General features: G+C 37.5%; 1 protein-coding gene and 1 long non-coding RNA gene across 2 annotated transcripts; both read right to left on the bottom strand.

Annotated features, from left to right (window-relative positions):
• Positions 1–321: 321 nt before the first annotated feature.
• Positions 322–9,139, bottom strand: LOC131859397 (uncharacterized). Its single transcript, XM_059213081.1, has 5 exons — positions 4,788–9,139; positions 4,460–4,692; positions 3,712–4,365; positions 3,153–3,558; positions 322–3,029 (listed from the first exon to the last, which is right to left on the bottom strand). The coding sequence occupies exons 1-3, from the start codon at positions 5,381–5,383 to the stop codon at positions 4,202–4,204; spliced, it is 993 nt and encodes a 330-aa protein (XP_059069064.1). The 5' UTR covers positions 5,384–9,139; the 3' UTR covers positions 322–3,029; positions 3,153–3,558; positions 3,712–4,201.
• Positions 9,140–9,145: 6 nt separating this feature from the next.
• Positions 9,146–13,433, bottom strand: LOC131034871 (uncharacterized). Its single transcript, XR_009103860.2, has 3 exons — positions 13,178–13,433; positions 10,174–10,253; positions 9,146–9,232 (listed from the first exon to the last, which is right to left on the bottom strand). It is a non-coding gene; the product is annotated as an uncharacterized LOC131034871 (long non-coding RNA).
• Between the last annotated feature and the right edge of the window lie 8,797 nt (positions 13,434–22,230).

Raw genomic sequence — 22,230 nt, 5'->3', positions numbered from 1 at the left:
ACAACTAAACTAGCAGCACTTTGTACATGATATAACTTTCTCTAACGCACATCCAATATTTGATTTAATACTTTATATCTAATAAAGGCATGCAAGTACCATTACCTAGGAAAAATATGCAACTACTATAGAGAAACATTAACTATACTGTCAAGTTCTCCAAATTAGAGCACCACTTTGGAACTGGACCTAAGGAATAAAATAGGACAGAATTTGAGTTGACTCTAGAGCCATGAGCATTAATCCACTGTTTCTAATTACACAAACGTCATTGATATTTCCAGCTGAGGGTTCAATGCTAGTCATCCCATCTCCCTGCAAATAAAAGTAGATAAGTAGAATAAGTAATCCAAAAAAGCCATAATTTGAATAGTGCAGCCCAGTTGTACAGACCTGTCCATAGTATGAAATGATATGGAAAATAAAATGAGTAAAACTAGACCTATACAATTTACGAGCATCTTAGGTCATACATGGAAATAAATATCCAAATTGTTACTTAGCATTGTTTCAGGCAGAAATATGTAAAATAAAATAATCAAATTTGAATAACTGATATCAAATCCAACACTGTTGGTATTATGATTTAAGTTTTAACTCCATTCTTGGCAATTCCCTACATTAGTAATAAGACTTCTGAATTAAAATACCTCTAAGGTATTATTGTCTTGATTCTCCATCCTTAAAACTAACATGCATCCATCACCCTGCACACGGAGTTTCATAACCCTGCAAAATTTGTATCTACTGATGATTTACAGACCTCCACTTTATTATGCAGCTTTCAGAATCCATCCCAAATCAAGTACTCGTTCTCTGTCATATGCCCTAGCATTAGCTTCATCGGCTTTGGGGCTTGTCTGAGTACTCAGTGCACCTAGTTTTCATAGTTCTTGCCTTCTTAAGTGCCTTGTCCACTTAATTTTTTTCTTTGGAGGGAAGCAAGACTGCCAGTTTCACTTCCAACCCAGACCAATCAATTGTGCAGTGGATCTAGAAACTACACTTGTAACACAGATATCCTGACATCATTCATGTGAAAATAAAATGAATATTCAAGAAGGGGAAACAAATGGATCTAAAATAAGGAATAGTTTTTGGACTCAGACTCAGACTTCACTTGGCAGTCCCAAAGTTTGACCCGGACTCAGGGAAAAACTCGACACAGACTTGACAAAAAACATTATAATTGCACACAAAAAAGAAAATTAATGCATATTACAACATTTTACATCTTCCTCTTCCTCTTCCCTAGTCTAGTGAAAACTTGAGGAGAGGTTTTAATAATTGCATTTGAATCTTTGATATTGATAGCATGATACACTTCATCATTGATCAATGATATTATGATAGTGATAAAATTAGTTGTGTAAGTTCTCGATTCTGGTCTCTACTCCCTCTCCCTCATTGTAATCAAATTTCTTATATGACAAGATCCCAATAACTAGTGGGGTTTTGGGAGTGGAGACCCTAATGGGTTTGAGGGGCAGGAATGATAAGTTGTGTTGTGTGTTATGCACACCTCGCCCTGCTTCACAGGGGCCCCCGTATTTTTTAGTTTTGTCTGCCTACCCGTGTAGGAGAAAAAGAACGATGAAAAGGGTGACTAAAGGATTCACAAAGCCTATTTCGCCCATTCCATTCGAGAAGTCCGAATTTTTTCAGAGACCCGAGTTTACTTGGTCGAACAAAGCAAATTCGAACATTTTCATCAAAATTCCCGAAATCGAAAGGTGTGTCCAATGTAGCAGAAGTTAGGCGTTTTAATGTGCAAACCCAAAATGCTCACAAAGCCCGAAAATGAAACTCGGGCATTTGCTTATAAAATCTGACATTAACCCTCGCCAATGACTTCACAGAGGCAAAGATCGCGCCAAATCTCTCAGAATCCCGAACTTTGAATAAGCTAGGCGTTTGAAATGAACCCTAAGTCGCACGAAACCACGCTTTCTCTCGAAAACCGCGAGTTTGCAGGGTAAAACGAAAAAATCAAAAGGCAAGGTAAAATCGTGCATTAAGGCTCAATTAGCCGAAATTTGAAGACTAAAGTTCGCACATTTCAACCTCACAGGCCGAAAATCAAAGAGAGAAATGTTCACGCAATAAGAAAAAATGACCAAAAATGAGAAAAGAAAAAAAACGCACAGATTGGTTCAAATCAAAGTTCCCAGACTCGGACTCGACAAGGTCGACTCGACTCGTGACTCGGCTATGACTCGGCGATGACTCGGCTATGACTCGGCAAAATAAAAAACCCTTGAAATTTAGAGATTTTTAACGATTTAAAACTTGTTTCATGCACCCATTATTGAATAAAGCTTAAAGACACTATAATATCATCAAATAGAAGCTAATTTGATCACATACATAAACATACATCCATCACATGCGTAGAAATGTAAATTGTAGCTGAAGGAAATAGAAAACATAGATATATAGAGTTATAAATGTTGTCAAATGTATATAAAATCCATGACATCACAATGTTCCCAAACATATATATAACTGTAAACAAAAACAAGTCTATGGCTCAGGCTCTAGCTCATCCTCAGCCTCAGAGTAGTCTGTCTACCTCCTACAAATGCGTCTAAGGTAGGTCCTAGATGACTGAGAAGCCATAGTCTCCGCTTGTGAGGTGCCTGTGCCGGATCGTGCTCTATCCTCCTCCTCTGCCATAGCCACAGCCTCAGCCTCTCTGTCTGCCTGGTCAACCCACTCATGGTCCTCCTCAGTGAAGACGGGATCGGTAGACTCAGTGATCCACTCAGACTCTGGATCGATCTCCACTAAAGTGATCGGAGAGGAGTCAGTGTCCAAAATCTGTCTGGTCCTAAGACGGAGGTTGTAATGAACAAAAACAAGATCATTCAACCTCTCCACAGACAATCTATTACGCCTCTTCGAGTGGATGTGCTCGAACATGGACCAATTGCGCTCACATCCAAAAGCACTGCATGGCTGGCTCAAAATACGGATGGCAATTTTTTGAAGGTTTGGGGTTGAGGGCCCAAACATTTGCCACCATCTATCTGAAATAACGAAAAAGAAAAAAAAATCAAACTCATTTCCAACTTTAAGGCTAGATTATAAAATCAAAAATTAAAATGCATAAGCCATAAACTTAAGAATCTTAAGTTTACATATATTTCTACCTAGCTGCAATTGTGTTCGAGCCTCTATGCACATGCTGCTTGCGAAGATTGCCCCTTCTCGATTATTATATTTATCTAGCTGGAGCGTTGTACTTGAGGCTGTGCCATCAGTACACAACTTTTGAACCACTGTATACAGGCCACTAAGAACCTCCTCATCTGCCTTGAAGTCATCACGGAATCAAAATGCCGGATTGAGGTAATAGGCTGCTGCATGGATGGGCCTGTGAAGCTGGTTCTGCCATCTCCTATCAATAATCTCCCAAATGGGGCCATACTTATCCTCATCTCCTGCATATATGGACCTAATGGCCTCCTTGGCCCTATCCATACCCTCATATATATAGCCCATAGAGGGCTTCTCCCCATCAACAACTCGTAGGAGAACTACGAGGGGCTCAGTGACCTACACATAATGTTAAACAAAAACAATTAAGTCACAAATTAAATTAAAAAAAAAGAAAAATTGCAAAGTTAAATTGTTAATAAATTAAAATTAAATTACTAAATAGTAGATACTAGATAGTAGATACTAAATGTTAAATTGTAATAAATTTACCTGCACGATTTCTCCACAGGGGATCCAAAAACCTGGCTCATCAAAAATGCAATTTACCACATCTATCCCTGCAGTGGTCGTAGCATAGGATGAGGAAGTCCACTCCTCACCAACAAACATACGCCTCAAAGTCGCCTTTGATTTTATCAAGGATTTCAGTGTGAGGAAGTTTGAGGCAAACCTCGTGATACCAGGACGAGCCAACTCCTTTTGCCCCGTGTATTGCCTCATAATGCTAAGGACCAATGCATGATTGTAGATAAACTTGCTGATATTTTTGGCCCTTTCAACTATTGATTTCACCCATTCAAGCTTACCAATATCCTCCAACATGAGGTCAAGGCAATGAGCCGCACAAGGAGACCAAAAAAATTTCAGATGCCTCTCCATCAAAAGTTTACCTGCAACAATTTTAAGTTAATTAGAAATTTTGATGTGTTAAGAAAATCTTAAATAATCATAGATGCCTCTCCATCAAGACTTGAAAAGTTCAAAATTTCCCTGCAGCAACATAACTTGCTGCATTATCTGTCACCACCTGCAGCACATTTTCTTCCCCCACCTCTTGTATGACTTCCTCAATAGCCTCACATAAGTATGTGGCATTTTTCACATGTGAGGAAGCATCAATAGATTTCAAGAACATGGTGGATCCTGAAAATAGAGTTTCAAACTTTCAACAAATCAAAATTTAATTTATTCAATGCATTTAGGGAAGTACAAATTAGAATGAATCATGATCAATCACCTCCACAGGAAACAAGAAAATTTAGGAGTGTTCTATTCCTCCTATCCGTCCAACCATCTGTCATGATGGTGCAACCCTTTTGGCTCCAAGACTGTCGGTGGTCCTCTAGCTCAACTTTCATATCCTCAACCATTTGTAACAAGAGGGGGCCACTTAACTCAGCATTGGTAGGGGCTTTAAACCCCGCACCACAAATGGTTATGGAATCTACCATGCCTTGCCAATAAGGAGACCTGTCACAAATAGATTATGATTAGACAAAGTAGAGTTCAAATTCAAACTATAAATTTACTTTTAAACTTAAAGCAATCAAATCAAAAAGAATTACCTAGCTACAATAAATGGAATGTTGCAAAAGTACCAAAACTTGCAAATTTGTTTTCTTGCAGCATCATGAACCTCCTTGTTCCAACCCATGCCCTCAAGCGAGGGTTGTGCCCCAAGAGTACTACGCGGCACAAAATAACTATCCAACCTGGATTTCCGAACTCTAGGGCCAAAGGTAATAGTGCCACTAGGAGGAGTAGAAGTAGAAGGACTAGCACTAGCAGAAGCACTAGGGTGAAAGGGAGGCATGGAAGAACCCTCTCCAACACAGCTTACGGATGTGGATGTGGATGCGGATGCGGATGCGGATGCGAATGTGGGTGCATGGGAGCCAATAGCACTTAACTCTTCCAATTGCCTCTTCTTAGTTAACTTTTCTTGTTCATGTGTTTCTAATTGGACATAACAGAAACGTTTTGCCTCAGAAGTTTGTAATTTGCATACCTCAATATCATGGCCAGGTATGCCGGCAATATGGTATTTAAATCTATTGATGCCACCAAAATTAATTTTTTTACAAAAAAAACATTTTGTTTGATTTTTTTGTCTGCCAATAAAGTCTTCAGTATATTTCCAAGCCTCATCCTTTTTAGGCATTGTGAAAAATGAATGCTTTTTAAACGTGAAGGCTGCTGCAATAAGAAAATTTAATAAAGTTATAAACTAATAGAAAAAATCAGCAAACCCTACTTTAAAAAAAAATAAAATTGTAAATACATGTTTACAATTTTTTTCTAAAAAATTGTTGGGTTTGCACTTTGCTATTATTCTACTTCTCTCATTGTAATTAAGCTAAAAAAATAAAAACATTCAAGATTTGGAAAGTTAACTGTTAAACTAAAAAAAAATTAACAAAAAAATGAAAAAAATCCATTAACATACCTGAAAAAACCAGCAAAATCTACCTTACCTCTTTCAAATGAGTTGAGAAGTCTTGCTTTGGACTCCTTGATGCTCTCAATGCAAGCCTATGGCCTCCCCAATGTGATTTGTGGTCTCCTTGATGCTCTTCTTCCTTGCTGGTTGCAAACCTATGGCCTCTTGTTTTCCTTCCTCTCTCTCACTTTTCCTCTCTTCTTCTCACAACTAACAATTAGAAGACCTTTCAGGGTTATATGAAAGAAAAAGGTAAAAAAAAACAAATGAAAAAGCTTTTATTTTTTTTGTTTTTTAAAATCCAAATTGCCTATATCGCGCGGCCGAGTCCGAGCAAAACTCGTCGAGCTTGGCTCGACTCGCCAACTCGGCGAACTCGCCGGACTCGCGGCGAGTCTGGGAACTCTGGTTCAAATAGCCGAAAGTGAACTCAGGCAAAATCATGCAGAAGGCTTCAAATAGCCGAAAAGAAACTCCAAAACCTCAAAATCACGCAAAAGTAAGGGTCGAAGTTTGTAAAGAGGAGTAAAAGTTCGACGCCTTCCACTAAAATGCAAGAGATAAAAAAAAATCGCATTCTTTCAAATAACCTGAGTTTTGCAAGTTGAATGAGTGCAAAGCTTGTAAAATGGCCGAATTTCTTATCTTAAGGAAGGGAGGCATTTCAAATATAAAGAAAAACTCAGGCATTTTAGGTTAAAGTGTCGAGTTAAGGTTTGCATTTTAAGTCAATAAGCGGAAAATGATGAAAGAGGTCTAAGTTCACCAAAATCCCCTCATAGGCGGAAAACTCCAAAACCATGCAAAACACTTCATTTGCCTGAAAAAGTCATTCAAGGACTAAAATCTCGCCAAATGAGTCCATAGGCCGAAAAAGAAGTGAAACATCCAAAATCGCAATGTATCTAAAAGGACCCGAATTTCACTAATCAAAGGTGAAAGGGAGAAAAGATAACATAGTATTGCATTTTATTTCAAAGGGCCGAATTTCACCCTTAGTCGCCCAGGTAATTGCAAGTGAAATTAAGTGAGACATTTTAAAGTTAAAATTTTGCAAACATGAAAGTTTGTCCAAATTTCATTTAAAGGTGGGCACATTCTATCAAGGGGTTTAAATCTCGCATTTAAAGCCAAAGTGGCCGATTTTCGTCACAAGTGAAGGAAGCATTTCAACTTAAGGGTTTAAATCTCGCCTTTTAACCTTAAAACCCTAATTTTGCCAAGGAGGGAACTTATATTGTTTTTAAAGCAAACGTCTTTCATCCTCGCCGAACAGAGCCCAACATCGACTAAAATTTAATATTTGTTAAATTAATTTATTTAATTTTTCAAAATGATTAATCTGGGTTGAAATTAATTGTTTGCATATCTACGACGTCGGGAAGTGAAAAATGCAGGAGTGCAGGACCAAGGCGACAACCCCAAGCACTACCAATGAAGAACACACCGCAGAGCGTGAAATGAAGTACAGGGAAACGTGCCACCACTGGATGACAAGTTGAAGTCCACCAGCAAGATTGAAGACAAAAAGCAAAAGAACACTCAAAATGTGCATAGTCAGAAATGCAAGGTTGGAAGCAATTCTAGAAAATCAGTTTAAAAATTGAAATGCTTTATTGTACATGACTGCTTGTGGGCATCATTCAAGATATTTTAAAACAAAGGGGACACATGTTACTTATTTCCTAGCTACCAGATTGACAAAATTGATGTCAAATAGTGATCGGTAGCTAAGGAAAGTGGTTGGGGGGATAACTAAGGATTGAATGGTCATGGGTTAAGGCTGCCAAGTTCTAGAAGGCAGATCAATACTGTTGGTTGCAGTCAATTCTGGCCTCTAATTCAGAATTGTAAAATCTATAAAAGGTAGGATGCCTCTCATTGTAAAGGGTTAGACAATTAGATCACGTTAGAGTTTTTTTTATATAAGGTTAGAATTTAGCAGTTAGGAATAGAGTAGAACTGCTACAGAAATTGTTGTAATGACAGCCAAAATCAATATATGAACATTGAAGTATGGTGTTTGTTATCTTGGTTTTCTTTTGTTTGCATGGTTTCCTTCAACAGCTTTAGATAGATCCTTTATGGTGTACGGGTATTTGACGGATTCGGGTTAATACCGTTGGGGATATGTTGATTGTGTATCCCTGTGTATGGTTAGTCTAAGCCTTTAAAATCGTGCTTAGTTCAATTGCAAGTGTCATTTTGAGCTGTGCCAAAATTGGATGCTTAGGCATGCACCTGCAGTCTGAAAATCTTCTAAGTCTCCCTTGAAGATTGCACCATTCTTGTGAGGTTGTGAGTAATTCTGGCCAAGCAGAGATTGGTTATGTCGAATCTGTCTACTCGCACACCAATCTTGTTAATTTTTAGGTCTCCTAAACCCTTCCCTTTTGATTTTATTCCCCAGTTTGAGAATCGCAATAGACCCAACTTGTTGTAAACGTAAGGCCCCTTGTGCTCCTAGTGAAACACATCAAACAACTGATTTATTTTGCAGTCATGAACTGACAGTTGGAACCTTGAGGTCGTCCCCGTTGATCAATTAAAAACAGCATTAGGGATCCCTTATTTAAAGAGAGGATACTCAACCAAAATCATTCTATTCTGCGTTGGCCGGATATAGTTGTAGCAATACGATTTTAGCCACGTCAACAAGTTGCACAAGGTGTTAGATGTGAGAAAAACACAACGATTGAAAAGATGAAGCAGAAATGAAAAAAAAATGCATTTATAGGACAAGATTATGACATTTTTGACTATTTTTTCCACTTTTTCGACTCAACACCCATTATTCCTACCTGGGTGATTGAGTTAAAAGTCAACCTGGGTGCATCTGACAAAAAATAATTGTCTGAGCTCAAGTCTCGTGAGTCCAAGCATTAGACTTGGCGAATTTTTGCCCAAGACTCGACCGAGTACTTAGCCGGACTTGATAGGACTCGACTAGTGAGTCTTAGGCGAGTTGACTCCAACCTCGGGGCTCACAAGTCCCACAAGTCCTACTAACTACTTAGTGAGTCCTCAAACAAGGGTTCCATCCTTATACATTGCTTGTTCTTGTTACCATTTTTCACCTGTAGCTCAAATTGGTAGAACTGTTTCAGCTAATGGTTTGTTTTTTTTTATGATAAGAAGTGCAGATTTATTTCTGTTTTAAGAGCCATTGCATTGTTGGAGTTTGAATGAGAGGTTTGTCTTTTATGATGCAATGTAGTTTTGCAAATGACTGCATTCATTCATCCTTCAGGTGCTTATGAACAAGGGAAAAGATATTCAAAATAGAAGGTTGTTGTTTAACAAGGTTCATAATGCACAAGATTGCAAGCAAAAATGCATAGAATGTTCATTCAAAGAGAAATGAAATGTGCCCCACACAAGCCGTGGGAATGACTAACCACTTTGAGTGCACATAAGATCTAAGCTATGCAACTGCAGATATAGTAAGCAAAACATATAATGAAAGATTATATCCTTCATTGCCTGGTCAAGGTTGTGACGTTGCTCCATCTTCAGCCTTGCAGCATGCTCGTTACCTCTTGATTCCTCGCAAACTTGCCTTGAAGATACCTGCGGGATTTTCAGATTGTTAGAGCTCGGGATAGGAAATTTCATCATATATTATCAACAGCTGAATAGCTTAAATTTATGAGCTATCAATCTAATGCAGCCACGATATCAAGAACAAAAAGGAATCATTATCAAAAGGAAATCGGAAAGATTGTTATTTTTGCTAACATTGTTTGCTTCATGTGCAGGAACAGGTACACTTGTTGCAAAAAATTAATTATGCAAGTGATCATGATCGAATATGCATGTGGGGTAAAATGAGGCTCCCACAAGGGTTGAGCCCAGCATGCAAGATTGTTGACTATGTTGGTTTTTGCTCATATGATATTATGACGCAATCAAAAACAAACTTCGAAATTCACATCAGTGGGGTTTACGCCACTAAACCCCACTGATATAAATGACAAGTGGACATTAAATGGTGCCATAGTATCATATAAGCAAAAAACCAAGAAATTATAATGGTGCTACTTGCAGAACAATGATATGCAATGAAACAGATCTGATCTAATATGTGATAAAGGAATGCATAATTTACAAATTCCTGGGTCTTCTCTTCACCACAAATCACTGTCAGCAGCAGTATGTTTTGTTTCGATGAGTTTCGAAGATGAAAAAACAGAGGTTCTTTTCACAGGATGGAGATAAGAAAAATATTCATAGTTTGCAAAGAATTGTCACAGCCTGCAGGATGAATATTATGACTGTTAAAGATAAACTTGCAGAGATAGCAGCATTATTCACAGTTTGCAATAAACATATATCTGCTATGTATAGACACAGAAAGTCTGCAATGTGTTTTCACAGAGAAGTCTGAGATATTAAATAATAGAAAAGTTAAAAACTTCGAGTTTATATTTATCATGTTGCAGCAGATAGAACTCACAAAGAGCTTCAGGTAAAGATGCAAAGGCGTGGAAACAGAGGTATACATTTCTTACCATGGCGGCCTTTGCTTTTCTTCAAACTTTCAAGCCGTAAAAACTGAGTTTAAAGTCAGAATGCAAGTGTTAAAGGCAGCCTGCAAACAAATATATGGCTTGAAAAGATGAAGGAGCTGTTGACGTGGATGAAATCGCATTGCTGCAAACTTCATACGGCCAACGCAGAATAGAATAGCCGACTGATTATCCTACTCTCTCTTGAGATAAGGAAGTCTCTAATGCTGTTTTCTAAGTTTGATCAAAGGAGACTACCTCAAGGTTTCTTTTGTCAGGTCTTGACTGCGGGATCTCTCAGTGGCTTGATGTGTTTATGCTGGAAACACAAGGGGGACTTACGATTTGCAACAAGCTAGTCTGTTGTGATTCTCGAATTACACAATAAAGAGAAAAAGGAAAGGTTTAGGAGATCTAAAACTAACAACACGGGTATGCGGGTAGACGGATCCAACATAACCAATTCCTGCTTGGCCAGAATAGCTCACAACCTTGCAGGAACGGTGCAATCTTCAAAGGAACTTGGAAGATTTTCAGATTGGAGACGCACGGCTAAGCACCCAATTCTGGCGCAGCTCAGACGGACACCTGCAATTGAACTAAGCACAATCGAAGGCTCAGGTTAACCACACAAAAGGATACACAATCAGCAGATCCTCAGTGGTATGAGCCCGAATCTATCAAATACCTGCACACCCAAAACATAAAGATCTATCTAAAATGCTGAAAGAAACCATGCGAACAGGATGAAAACAAGACAATAAACACCAAATCAATGTTTATATATTGATCTCATCTGCCTATTACAACAATTTCTGTAGCATCTCTATGCTACTGCTAAGATCTAACCTATTCTAACTCTAAAATCTAACTATCTAGCAATTTCTAACAATCTCTAACAATCTAACAATCTCTCTCTAACAATCTAACCCTTTGCAGAAGAAAGGCCTCTGCCTTTTATAGATATTACAATTTTGAATCAGAGGCCAGGATGGACTGCATCCAAGGGTCCTGATCTGCCTTCCAGAAGCTGACAACCTTGACCCATGTTGAATTAATTCTCAGTTATCCAACCAGCAACAATCTCAACTACCTGCCACTATTTGGCTTTAATTCAGGTCTATCCAATCTTCTTGGTGGTTGGGAATAGTTACCCACAAAAATATCTTGCACGGGACCCATAGGCAGTTTACAATAAAGTAGTTTCAGCTTTAAGACTGAATTTTTGGATTTAAATCCAACTGTGTGCCTTTTCTCGAGAATGCATAAACTTGCAGCATTCAGAGTGTTCTTTTGCCTTTTGCCTCCAATTTTGCCGGTGGACTTCATTTTTGTTCAACGGCACGGTTCCCAATGCTCGGCTGTTCTTGCGCTCCTGCATCTTTTCTTTTCCAATCTTCAGCGCCTGGCCTTGAATTGCGATCCTTCCTCGGTTTGCGCTTTCAGGTCTTTCTCCTGGTTCTTCGATGACGTCCTGCGATCAACCAATTTCACTTAATTAAATCAATTTGGAAAATTAAATAATTTAATTTAACAAACATTAAATTTAATTACGATGTCTGGCTTGAGAAGCTCTTTGCGGGATGTATCTTGAAAATGCTTCTCTTCCTCTTCGATTGTGAAATCTGATCCTTGGTCTTGATGGTGTTCGGGCGATTTACTTCTACGCGTTTTTACCTTTCGAGTCCTGGACGTTTTGAAATCTTCTTATGGCGCGATTCGGAGATTTGGAGAACTTCTGCAAATTTTAAAATCATAACACTCATGCTTTTCTGGTGAATTTTGGAGAACTTAGACATTTTGAACTGGAGATATTTTCGGAACATGGGGAGTTTATGCAAACTGAAGGGTAATTTTCGGACCTTGAACGCTTCTGCAAATTAAAGACAACTTCGGATCCTTTGTAAGATTTTGCAAACTCGGAGCATTGAACGTTTTTTGCAAGTTTTCAAAACCTTTCACTTTTGGCTCATGGGTCCGATTTTGAAGACTTAAGGCGAATTTCGGACCTTGCCATCCTTTTGCAAATTTCGGAGCTTACAGGCGTTTTACAAATTTCTGAGTTTTAAAATTTCGGGGCTGGGGTCCAAAAATGGGTGTCCAAGGCAAACTTCGGATCTAGAGGAGCTTTGTAGGATTTCGCACCTTTATACCTTTTTTTCGATTTCGCCCCATGGTCCGAAATGGACACTTTAAACGATTTTCGGGGCTTGAAGCGCTATCGTCAGTTTTCGGACCTAGTGCGTCCTTTTTTATTTCGCGTTTTTAAACCCAGGGGTCCGAAAATGGGTATTTCGGGTTTTCGGACCTGAAGTGTCCGTTTTTTAAAACTTTTCGCCCTTTTCAAAAACCTCGGACCTGAGGTCCGAAAATAAGGTTTTAAGTGATTTCGGGGGGCGGAGGCGTTTTTGCGTTTTAAACTTCGGACCTGGGGCGTGTTTTAAACATTTCACGATTCACTTTAAACGCAGGGGTCCGAAAATGGGGTTTTAAGTGGTTTTCGGATCTGGAAACACTTTTTGCGATTTTGTTATATTTAGAATTTTCAGCCCTAGGGTCCGAAAATGATGTTTAAAGTGAATTTCGGACCTTGAGGGTCGTTTGGCAACTTTTAACTTTTCCAACTTTTGGCTTCTGGGTCCGAAATTGAGCATATGGAATATAACATTCAAGTATAAGAATGTCACTTATACTTTAAGTTATATTCCATATATACTTTCAGGATGTTTGAGAGTGGTTTCGGCCCTCCAGGAGTTATATTGCAAATTCTAGTTTTTGGAGGTTTCCTCAGTTTTCAGAGTTAGCCAAATTTCAGGATCAGGGAATTCCAGACTTAGCCAAATTTCAGGATCAGGACAAAAAGGCACAAACTGGGGGGTTCCCTGTCCAAGACGGGGATGGGTGTGCGATTCGCACAACAGGAGCCCACAATAAGACTTCGAATTTCTGCAAATATCAAGAAAAGGAAAGCAAAATATACTTCCAGCCATTAAATCGACCCAGTTACCTGTGCGAAATTTCCAGAAAAGCTCCATCTAAACCCCACGCAGATTACCATGGCGGCACCCAGGCAAGATGAGCAAAGAAAATGAATTGCATATGAGTTAGGGTTATCTTCGATATAAGGCATTGTTTTGCCTTTATTTTCTTTCTTAACTTCATCAAATGCTCTCCTTTTATTTTTTTTGTAATTAATATTTGCATTTTATGTAAAAGTAAAGTATCAATGAAGTGATAATTTCATTTATCACTTAATTGTTATTTTTCTTTTAAATGTAAATATTAATTAAAGGATGAGGAAATATTTTTCTTATGAATTGCATTAAGCCAATTGTAAAATATCAACTATGTGAGATTAATAATCATTATAGTTGATATTATTAATAATGCAATAAGTCATAGGTTGATTTGTTGAAAAAATCCAAATCATGAGATAGGATTGCCTTTTGGGGAAAATTAGAAAGTTGCGGGTTTTGTAAAACAATGTTAAGATAATATTTCTATAAATTATCTTAATATCTGTTATTTAAAAAAAGGAAGATGTGAGTAGAAGATTTAGTTTCCTTTTTCAGTCTTGGGCGGATTTTGGAAAGAAAGGTAAAAAACTGAGATTTCCTTTTCAGTTTTTGACAGATATGCTTGTTTTTGTGGAGTTTTTTGGATCAACTTGCTTAGAGGGCAAGTTTCCTTTCTAGACATCATTGATTGAATGATTTTTGGAGCCTGATTTGTAGGTTTTTTGGGTGAATCCGGGATTCACAGGGGTATATGTTTTGAGAAGTTTTTCATTGAAAGGGGTTCTTAAACATTTTGCATTTTTCAGGCCTTGTAATTTTTCCAAATTCTCGGCAAGAGGGCTTTGGTTTGTAACAGAGAGATACAGATATATGACAGATTTTCATGCTTGAGAGATCAATAATACTGTTGGAGCCTTCTCATTTTTCTCTGATTATTAGTGTGTTGGTTTGTGCAAAGCGTCTTGTGGAAATCATCTATTTTCCTTGATGCTGTGTTTATTTCAAAACACCTTTATATAGAGAAGCATGTGTATTTTGCAGGTTATAAGTTGTATTGAAATATAAGTTTTGGAGTTGTGAAGAAATCATATTCTTCTTTCTCAGAAATTTTTTGATTTCTTCAATCTTCTTATAAATTAATGATGCAAGGTCATATGGCATTGAGTTGTGTTTGCAAAAGGTTAAATTGAGAATCAGTTTGTGAAAGCTTCCGTCATGCACGTTTAGTAATGATTTTTGGTTCATCACCTTATAGGATTGTAGTTTGCATTTGCATGTTCCCTTCTCACCCTCTTCCTTGAAAGAAAGTTAGTTCAGGTGAAGTACCGAGGAAGCCGGCCTTCTCCGAAGATCCACTCTCTCTATAGATTTCCCACAATCTGAGAGTGTTTCCATGTTCAACAGGATAGTCAAATTTATATTTGCTAAGGGTGCAATCCTGATTGATAACAGTTCTATTTTAGCGCTTGCAGTTTTCAAGCATACACTTGTCAAGAATCACCTCTCTTCTTCAATAGCTTGAAATATATTGGCTAATTTCTTTTCCATGCTTGCCAGTTCTGTTCATTATATTTATCACTACCACATTGGATCTTATATTGCTGTTTGACGACGCTTAAGGAAAAAACTCTGATTCATCTTTTTTTCAGAAGCTTCTTTAAAACAATCTCAAGGATTCTGAAAATCTGATGCTTCTTATATTGTTGCTTGGGAGTTTTGACAACTCTTGCTTTCTTTTATGTTTGCCAAGCACTTGTGCTTGTAGAAGTTCATTTCATTTCCCTCATTCTTAATAACTTGAATTAATCTTGTTCCGATTTTAATCTCACATATCTAGCATAAGTTGCTATTCCCTTTTCAGAACAGCAAAGATTTTCTTTTTTTAAACATGAGGAAGAAATGAAAGTTGCCATTAAATGAAGAAATGATTACAATCTTTCTCAAATAATTTCCTCTATAAAGTTCAATAATAAGAAAATAACATAAATTTTCCTTTTGATAATATGAGCTAAGTGACAACAAATTTCTCTTTTCATGCAGACAATATTAAATTCTAAAACCTGTATAACTTCATGATATTCATGCTTGCATAAAACCAGATTCACAGGTGTCTCATTTTAAATTTTTTGTTTAACAGTTCTTAATTAATTTCAAAGTTAATTTTCACACTGAAAAATTAAAGAATCCTTACCGTCTCTGGATTGCAAGAATCCTTACCGTCTCTGGATTGCAAATCCTAACCACTCAATTATCAGCCTGTTGTGACGTTTTCACACATCGCCCCATTGCAAATGGGGACCCATGTTTTTTGCTCGTTTTGCTCGTTTTCGCTTTGCTTTTTCTAGGGTTTTGTTAGTTTGTTAGTTGTCTGGATTTAGGGTCAAGCCTTAGGGTTTTAAATTACCGTCTTTTCAGGCCAGAATCCAGTCGGTTTTGGGAGCTTTTTGAATTTCCTTTTCTAGAATGCAAATTTTGAATGAAATGAATTCGCCAGAATGGTCTAATTTTCAATTGGAATGTTGATGCAGAGCTTAAATTTGTCTAAGTGTTGAAGATGAAATGTGAATTTTTGTCCAATTGAATATTTTTGACCAAATTTTGACTTTTTTGAATTTTGATCCTAGGCATTTCAAATGATTTGTTTTCGCCTTGTGAAGTGATAAAATGTGTAAAATCATGTTATTTTGGCCTGTAGGAGCAAAATCGCTCCTGTCCCTCAGTGAAGGACGGGAGCTCGTTTTCAAATATTTTACTATTCCTGCAGGGTCAAGATGAATTACGAATTGGAAGTGATGGAGAAAGGCGAGATCTTTCCATTGAATATAAATTGAAGATTTTCATGAGCACAGAAATGCCTCCAGGGGAAAAATCGCTCCTGTCCCTCAGTGAAGGACCGGAGCTACAAATTCAATTTCGCCTTGTCCTTGCAAGATTTTGATGGCTTAATGATTTGAGGACGTCCAAGGGAGGATGCTTTGCCAAATGAATATAATTTGAGATGCAAAAACGAAGGAGAATGACCTATATTGACTAAATCGCTCCTGTCCCTCTCCAAGGGACCAGGGCGAGGTACCTTGTAGCTCTCGTCCCTCTCCCAGGGACCAGAGCGATTTCCTTCATTATGCAAAATCCAGACAAAGGTCAAGGCAAGTTTATGTTCAAAAGCAAGGAAGAACATGAGATGGACGCATTGAATACAAAATGAAGATTTTTTGGACGTCCACAAAGGTCCTAAATGTCTAGTTCGCTCCTGTCCCTCAGGAAGGGACCAGAGCGATTTTTGATATAATTGATTTTCTTGCAAAGTTACAAACAATGTCAAGGCATGAACGAATGGAGTGAAGAAAGACGAATCCGTTGAATATAGACTTGGAACCTGACAAAGTGAGATAAAGGCTACAGAAGGAGGATCGCTCCTGTCCCTCTCCAAGGGACCAGGGCGATACAATGGTGATGTTACTTCCTATGCAAGTTCAAGGTCGATCCAAGTCAAGACAAGGTGGCGAGGGACATTTCAAGGCGTCTTTAGCAAGCACAAACATTAAAAGGTCGTCACAATGATGAAATTCGCATCCTAGGACATAGATCGCTCCTGTCCCTCAGGAAGGGACCAGGGCGATGTTGGATATATTGGCCATTTTGTGCAAGATTTACGTAAGAACAAGATTTCATAAGGTAATGCAAGGTCTAAGGCATCGTTTGAAGATAACATACAAGAGTTTTGAACGTCCAAACATTGCTAATCAAGGTAAAAAGCTCACATCGCTCCTGTCCTTTGGACAAGGACCAGGGCGATCCTATCAAGAGCGCTCATATTCCTTCAAGATCAAAGCAAGGTGAGGTTAAGCGAGGCAAGGGACGACGTTTGGAGGACATCACAATGAAGATCGAAGATAAAAGGATGCATATTGAACGTGGAAATTTGAAGATCGCTCCTGTCCTTTGGACAAGGACCAGGGCGATGAACATCCAAAGACACTCATGAACGCATGCAAGGCAATCAAATTCGAAGAGCTCATCATGATGATTAATTTTTGAACGTGGAGATGAAGGAGTTGAACGTTGAAGTTGCAAGAATTATGACAAAATCATGGATCGCTCCTGTCCCTCTCCAAGGGACCAGGGCGATGAGGTACGTCCACTTCATTTTCATATTTTTGGCACCAAATAAGCAATTCAAATTTTCCTTAAATGCTAAGTTCGATAAAAAAATTGAAAATCCTATTTAATTTGGCATTTAATGTGGCGTTGATCTTTTATTAATTATTTTGCCTTTATTAAAAATCGAAATTTGCAAATTAAAAACGTAAGGCATTAATAATTAATTAATTAATTAATAAAAATCGAATTTGAAGTGCTACAAAGGGAGGTCGGCCTTGCTAAATCATTTAAAAATCATTTTAAAAATTGTTTTATATCCTCAAGTCGGCCTAAGGGATAAATGCAATCCAAGCGCTATATATGGGGAGTGGAAGATTTCATTTTCACATCATCATTTTATCCTTCTACATGCGAATTAAGGAAGACAAGGGAGAAGTGCGATTTGGAGTTTACTAATAAAGGTGGTGCGATATCTTGGAGACTTCGTTGGAGCGAATTTGTCAAGGATTGAAGACCACGTCAAAGGTGCGAGACTAGGAGGATTTGTTAAGGCGAACTTGAAGATCCATTTGAGCGAATTGTCAAAGAGGCAAGACTTGAAGATCACGTTGAAATCCAAAGGTGGCGAAATTGATCTTTTGAGGAGATAACATTGAAGACTATTTATACCTCAATTTCGCCTAGGCGAATTTTATTCATTTTGCATTTTAGAGTTAAGCTCTCAAGTAAGGTATGGCAAGATCTCTTGTTTTAATTTCGAATTTTGATTGTCATTGCCTTAATTTCGAAATTTTGTTTTGCCTTAGCTCAGTTGTTTTTAGGAAATGATTAATAAAGGACTTATCATTAAGTTTCCTAAAATTTGCTCTCTATCTATTCATTGCAAAATCATGTTACTAATTTTGAAATGTTGTGTAGGCATCAAATGGAGGTCTCTTCAAGGAAAATCAAGCCGGATCAAGGACGGTCTTCGCCAGGACGATCAAGCCAAGACAAGGGCGACCTCTTCCAATCCAGCGTTCCAAGGCGAGGTACATCATCCTGCACATCAAGGACAAAAGGAGTTAGAACAAGAGTTAATTAAAGATAGCCTCTCAACGACATCAAATTGAATATCTAGCAAGCTTCAAGTGTCAGATGAGGTGGCATCCCAGTCATCACTCCTCCAGTCAGTGAAGTCCACCTCAGCATGTCCAGATTCAATGTACTTAACTCATGGAAGGTGGCACAAACTCCGATGTACCTACCCTGGCTATCCATTGGTCGATTTTTCTAGAGAGGACATGTGTCCAAGCAATACAATTTTATCATTGGTCAAGCATTAAATGTTATGTAATGGTTGTAACAAACCCTAATTAGGGTTTTCATTGTAAAATCTTGGCCATTGATCTTGAATTGATCTAAGCCATCAAATTGTATTGTGGGCACTATATAAGCCCAGGCATTTCATTTTGTAAAGGTGAATTTTAGATGATTAGAGAGAGTTGTAAATAGTTGGAAGAGTTAGAATATAGTTGATAGAATAGCAATTAGAGTAGAATAGGAGGACAAGGCAAGAAATTGTTGCCATTGATTGTAAACAAACTCCATTTTCATTGAAGTAATGGTGAAATATGTCGTTTTTCTTGCAATTTGCATGGTTTCTTGTTGAGTCTTCAATCTTAGATGGTAGATGATTAGATGAATGGAGGAAATGTGATTGATTGATGGTGGAATTCGTACATCCATACTACTAGCAGTTTGTTGATTGCAGACTTGCCTTGCGTAGTCAACTGGAATCATTCAGCCTAAGCTCAATTTCAATTTGTTGCCTCTTCATTGATATGCATCAACTTGGATGGTATCTATGCCTGCGGTGATAATTTGAACATCATAAAGCTCCCCTTAGAAGATCGCACTAGTCTTGTGTAGATGTTCCATTGATGTCAAAACAAGACCTAGTTAGAGTTTTGTCAAAAATCAAATCATTGCTCCTACATTCTTAGTATTAGGATTAGATCCTCTCTTCGCCCTTATCCTTTTTCCATTTTTTTTCAAATCTAAGTTAGTAAGAGCCTGTGTCCAGCAAAGCAGATCGGAAGTTCAATGTAAGTCCCCTTGTGATTCCAGCAAATCACATCATACCACTGGAGCTTGTCCACACGTAGAGACCCTACATCAAAGAACCTTGGAGTCTACCTAACTGATCCTTTATGCGAATCTTCAGCAGTTAGAGACTATTTTCTCAAGAGAGGATAAGATGCCTTTAGGTATTTTATTCTGTGTATGATTGTGTACAAAATACACGTCAACACAGCCATGATCATTTTTGGAATAGTGGATTTTAAAGTCGCATGCCACTTGATATCCAAAATAGGACTACCAAATCTGTAAATCATATCAAAAAGATAAAGATGGAAAAGTAACATCTATAATTGTCAGTGTATTGAAAAAACAATCAACTTGCATATAGAGGTTTATCTGTACATCCTTTTTACAAATTACAATTTACGCCATCTGAAAGTGCATCCCTTATGAATACAGTAAGAAAACCTACATGTGATCTTTAACTCATAGAGGACGTCATGAATGCAATTCACATATGACAACCTACATGGACAATGGCTATTGTTACATATCAAATTACATAAATATTTGGATTAACCTCACTATGTCCTCAGAAAAGTAAAACATCCAGAAAACATTTTTGATAAAAATGCACGATCGTATCATTTTCAAAGAACAAAAGATCAAATTGTAGAAAAATGGCAAATGGCCTAACCAAATTAATATAAAAATGGCACAATAGTGATAATTGTAGAGCATTATATAGAGTGTGGTGAATCCCCATCAGCATGTCCTCTGTATTGTTCCCTCTTCGTGCATAAATAATAATTTCTATAATAATATTTTCCTTGTCTTAGCAATGAAACTAGATTTATTATGACGTGGGGTTCACCCTGTAACAGTAAAGGTCTCCACTTGTTCTTCTCTACCAGATGGAGGTCATGGAGTGGAGAAGTAATTCTACAATGTTATTGATTTGTTTCATCATACTCTGGTGGTAGTAAATATCAACTTTTCATTGCAAGCTCCGACAATTGGCCCTATTCCTAGGTTGCCTTTTGCTTCCCTATCAAAATTGAGCTTCATGTGTCGCTGAGGTGGCAGAGTTCCAGAAGTCTATCTTTCAACTACAAACCTACATATTCTCTAGAGGGAATGGAATATTTCACAGGGGAAGTTTGAAGATCATTCAGCTAAAGCAAAATTTTGCACCCCTAATTTCCAAATGAATGTGGCTCTTGACATTCAAAGGTCTCTATTTAAGCGACCTAGACAGGTATAGCATCAGTAAGGTTTGGTCTTACTAAAACTGGTATCTTCAGATTGTAAGATTGATCTCAGTAAAAGTGTTTTCAACATCTTAAATTTTAATGATCTTGGCCCAATTGGAGTGATAAGGTGCCCTCTGCATGCTTCATTTTCAATACTCACTCATCATCATTGGTCTTTTGGTCTTTTATTACCCCTTCTCTTTCCAAATCCATTCATTTTATTGCAAGGCTATCATTTCTCCATTTGGCTTTGCTCTGCAAAAAAATTGTGGAAATAGTGAGACTCTACTAGTTAAAAGGTAAATCATTAAGCACTCTAGCATTTGCATGCATTGGCATTCTATTTTACTCACATTATTTGCAAAATCAGATCCAATTGTTCTAAGTTTCAAGCATTGTGAGGGTGATATTTTGGTCAATTGAGGCATTTTAAAGTAGAAGTGTTGAGGAGATTAAGTGCTTGCTTGGACAGCACACACAAATTTGTGGAAGTATTTTGATCGAATATTAAAAAAATAAATAAAAGGGTTTTAAACCCATTCCATATAAGCAATTGTGTTTCAATTTTAACATTGTTCATTAATTTAACGGCTGTCTAGAATTCATCCTTCGATGGCAAATGATCTGTAATTAGCGTGAAAATTCTACTATATCATTCATGAAGATGAATCTTGCTTATTCTCAATATGCTTGTATAGACTAGGCTGTTATTCCTTATGCACAACACAGGAAAAACGTTCATTATGTCTTAAATGTGATGTTGTTAAGTGCAAGTAACATAAAGAAATAATATATCAGCAAAACATAGGTGCATACACAAAAAAAAATGAGAAGACAACACAATGGCCTCTTGTGCATAAACTCCAGAAAGAGAGAGGAAGCGAGTACAATTCAACACAAGTACAATTCAACCAATACGACTAAGAAAACATAACAATGGCCTCCTTTGGAAGTCTTATAGGTTTATAGCATAGAACTTACAAGAGAATTTTAAAGAGAAGACAAAATATCTCCAATACTTGAAGAAATAGAATTCCAAATATCTAGACTTCCTCTAATTGCACAGGATCTGATATTGTGTGAATATTTGATAGTTTCAGCCCCAACTGAAGTGATAAGTTGTGCCTCATGACATTTTAAGCCAAAATCAAATTAGTAACACTATCCTACTACATGAAGAAGACATAACTTCTAAATACGAAATAGAAATGAAATGCTTATTTTTTTATTAGTGCATAAGTTTTCAAGAGGAATACAAATATATAAAAGTATTCCACTTTAGATATCCTTCTTATTCATTTTAGGATACTTTCTTGCCTAATTGAATCTTAAGAGCTCTTCGAAATGGGAAAGTCTCCATGACAACCATTAAGTGAATATATTAGTGAATTTCACTAACTTAACTGATCCATTTTGATCATACATCCCCAATTACGATGAGGAAAAATTCCCTCACCTTGTCTATTGGATTCCACTTGGTCATGCATTTGTTTTCCCCTTTCAAATCAACCTGCCATGCCCCTTGAAATTGCTGCCCCTACCTTTCCATTTGCTTCTGATCTTGGTTAGTAACTACAATAGAAGAAGTCTCACATTCAGAACTCTCTCAAAATAAGTGAAGCAAA

Source organism: Cryptomeria japonica, chromosome 10, assembly GCF_030272615.1.
Source record: "Cryptomeria japonica chromosome 10, Sugi_1.0, whole genome shotgun sequence".
NCBI classification, from domain to species: Eukaryota; Viridiplantae; Streptophyta; class Pinopsida; order Cupressales; family Cupressaceae; genus Cryptomeria; species Cryptomeria japonica.
The sequence above is the reverse complement of the archived record's forward strand: the minus strand, read 5'-3'. Positions and strand labels throughout refer to the sequence as shown.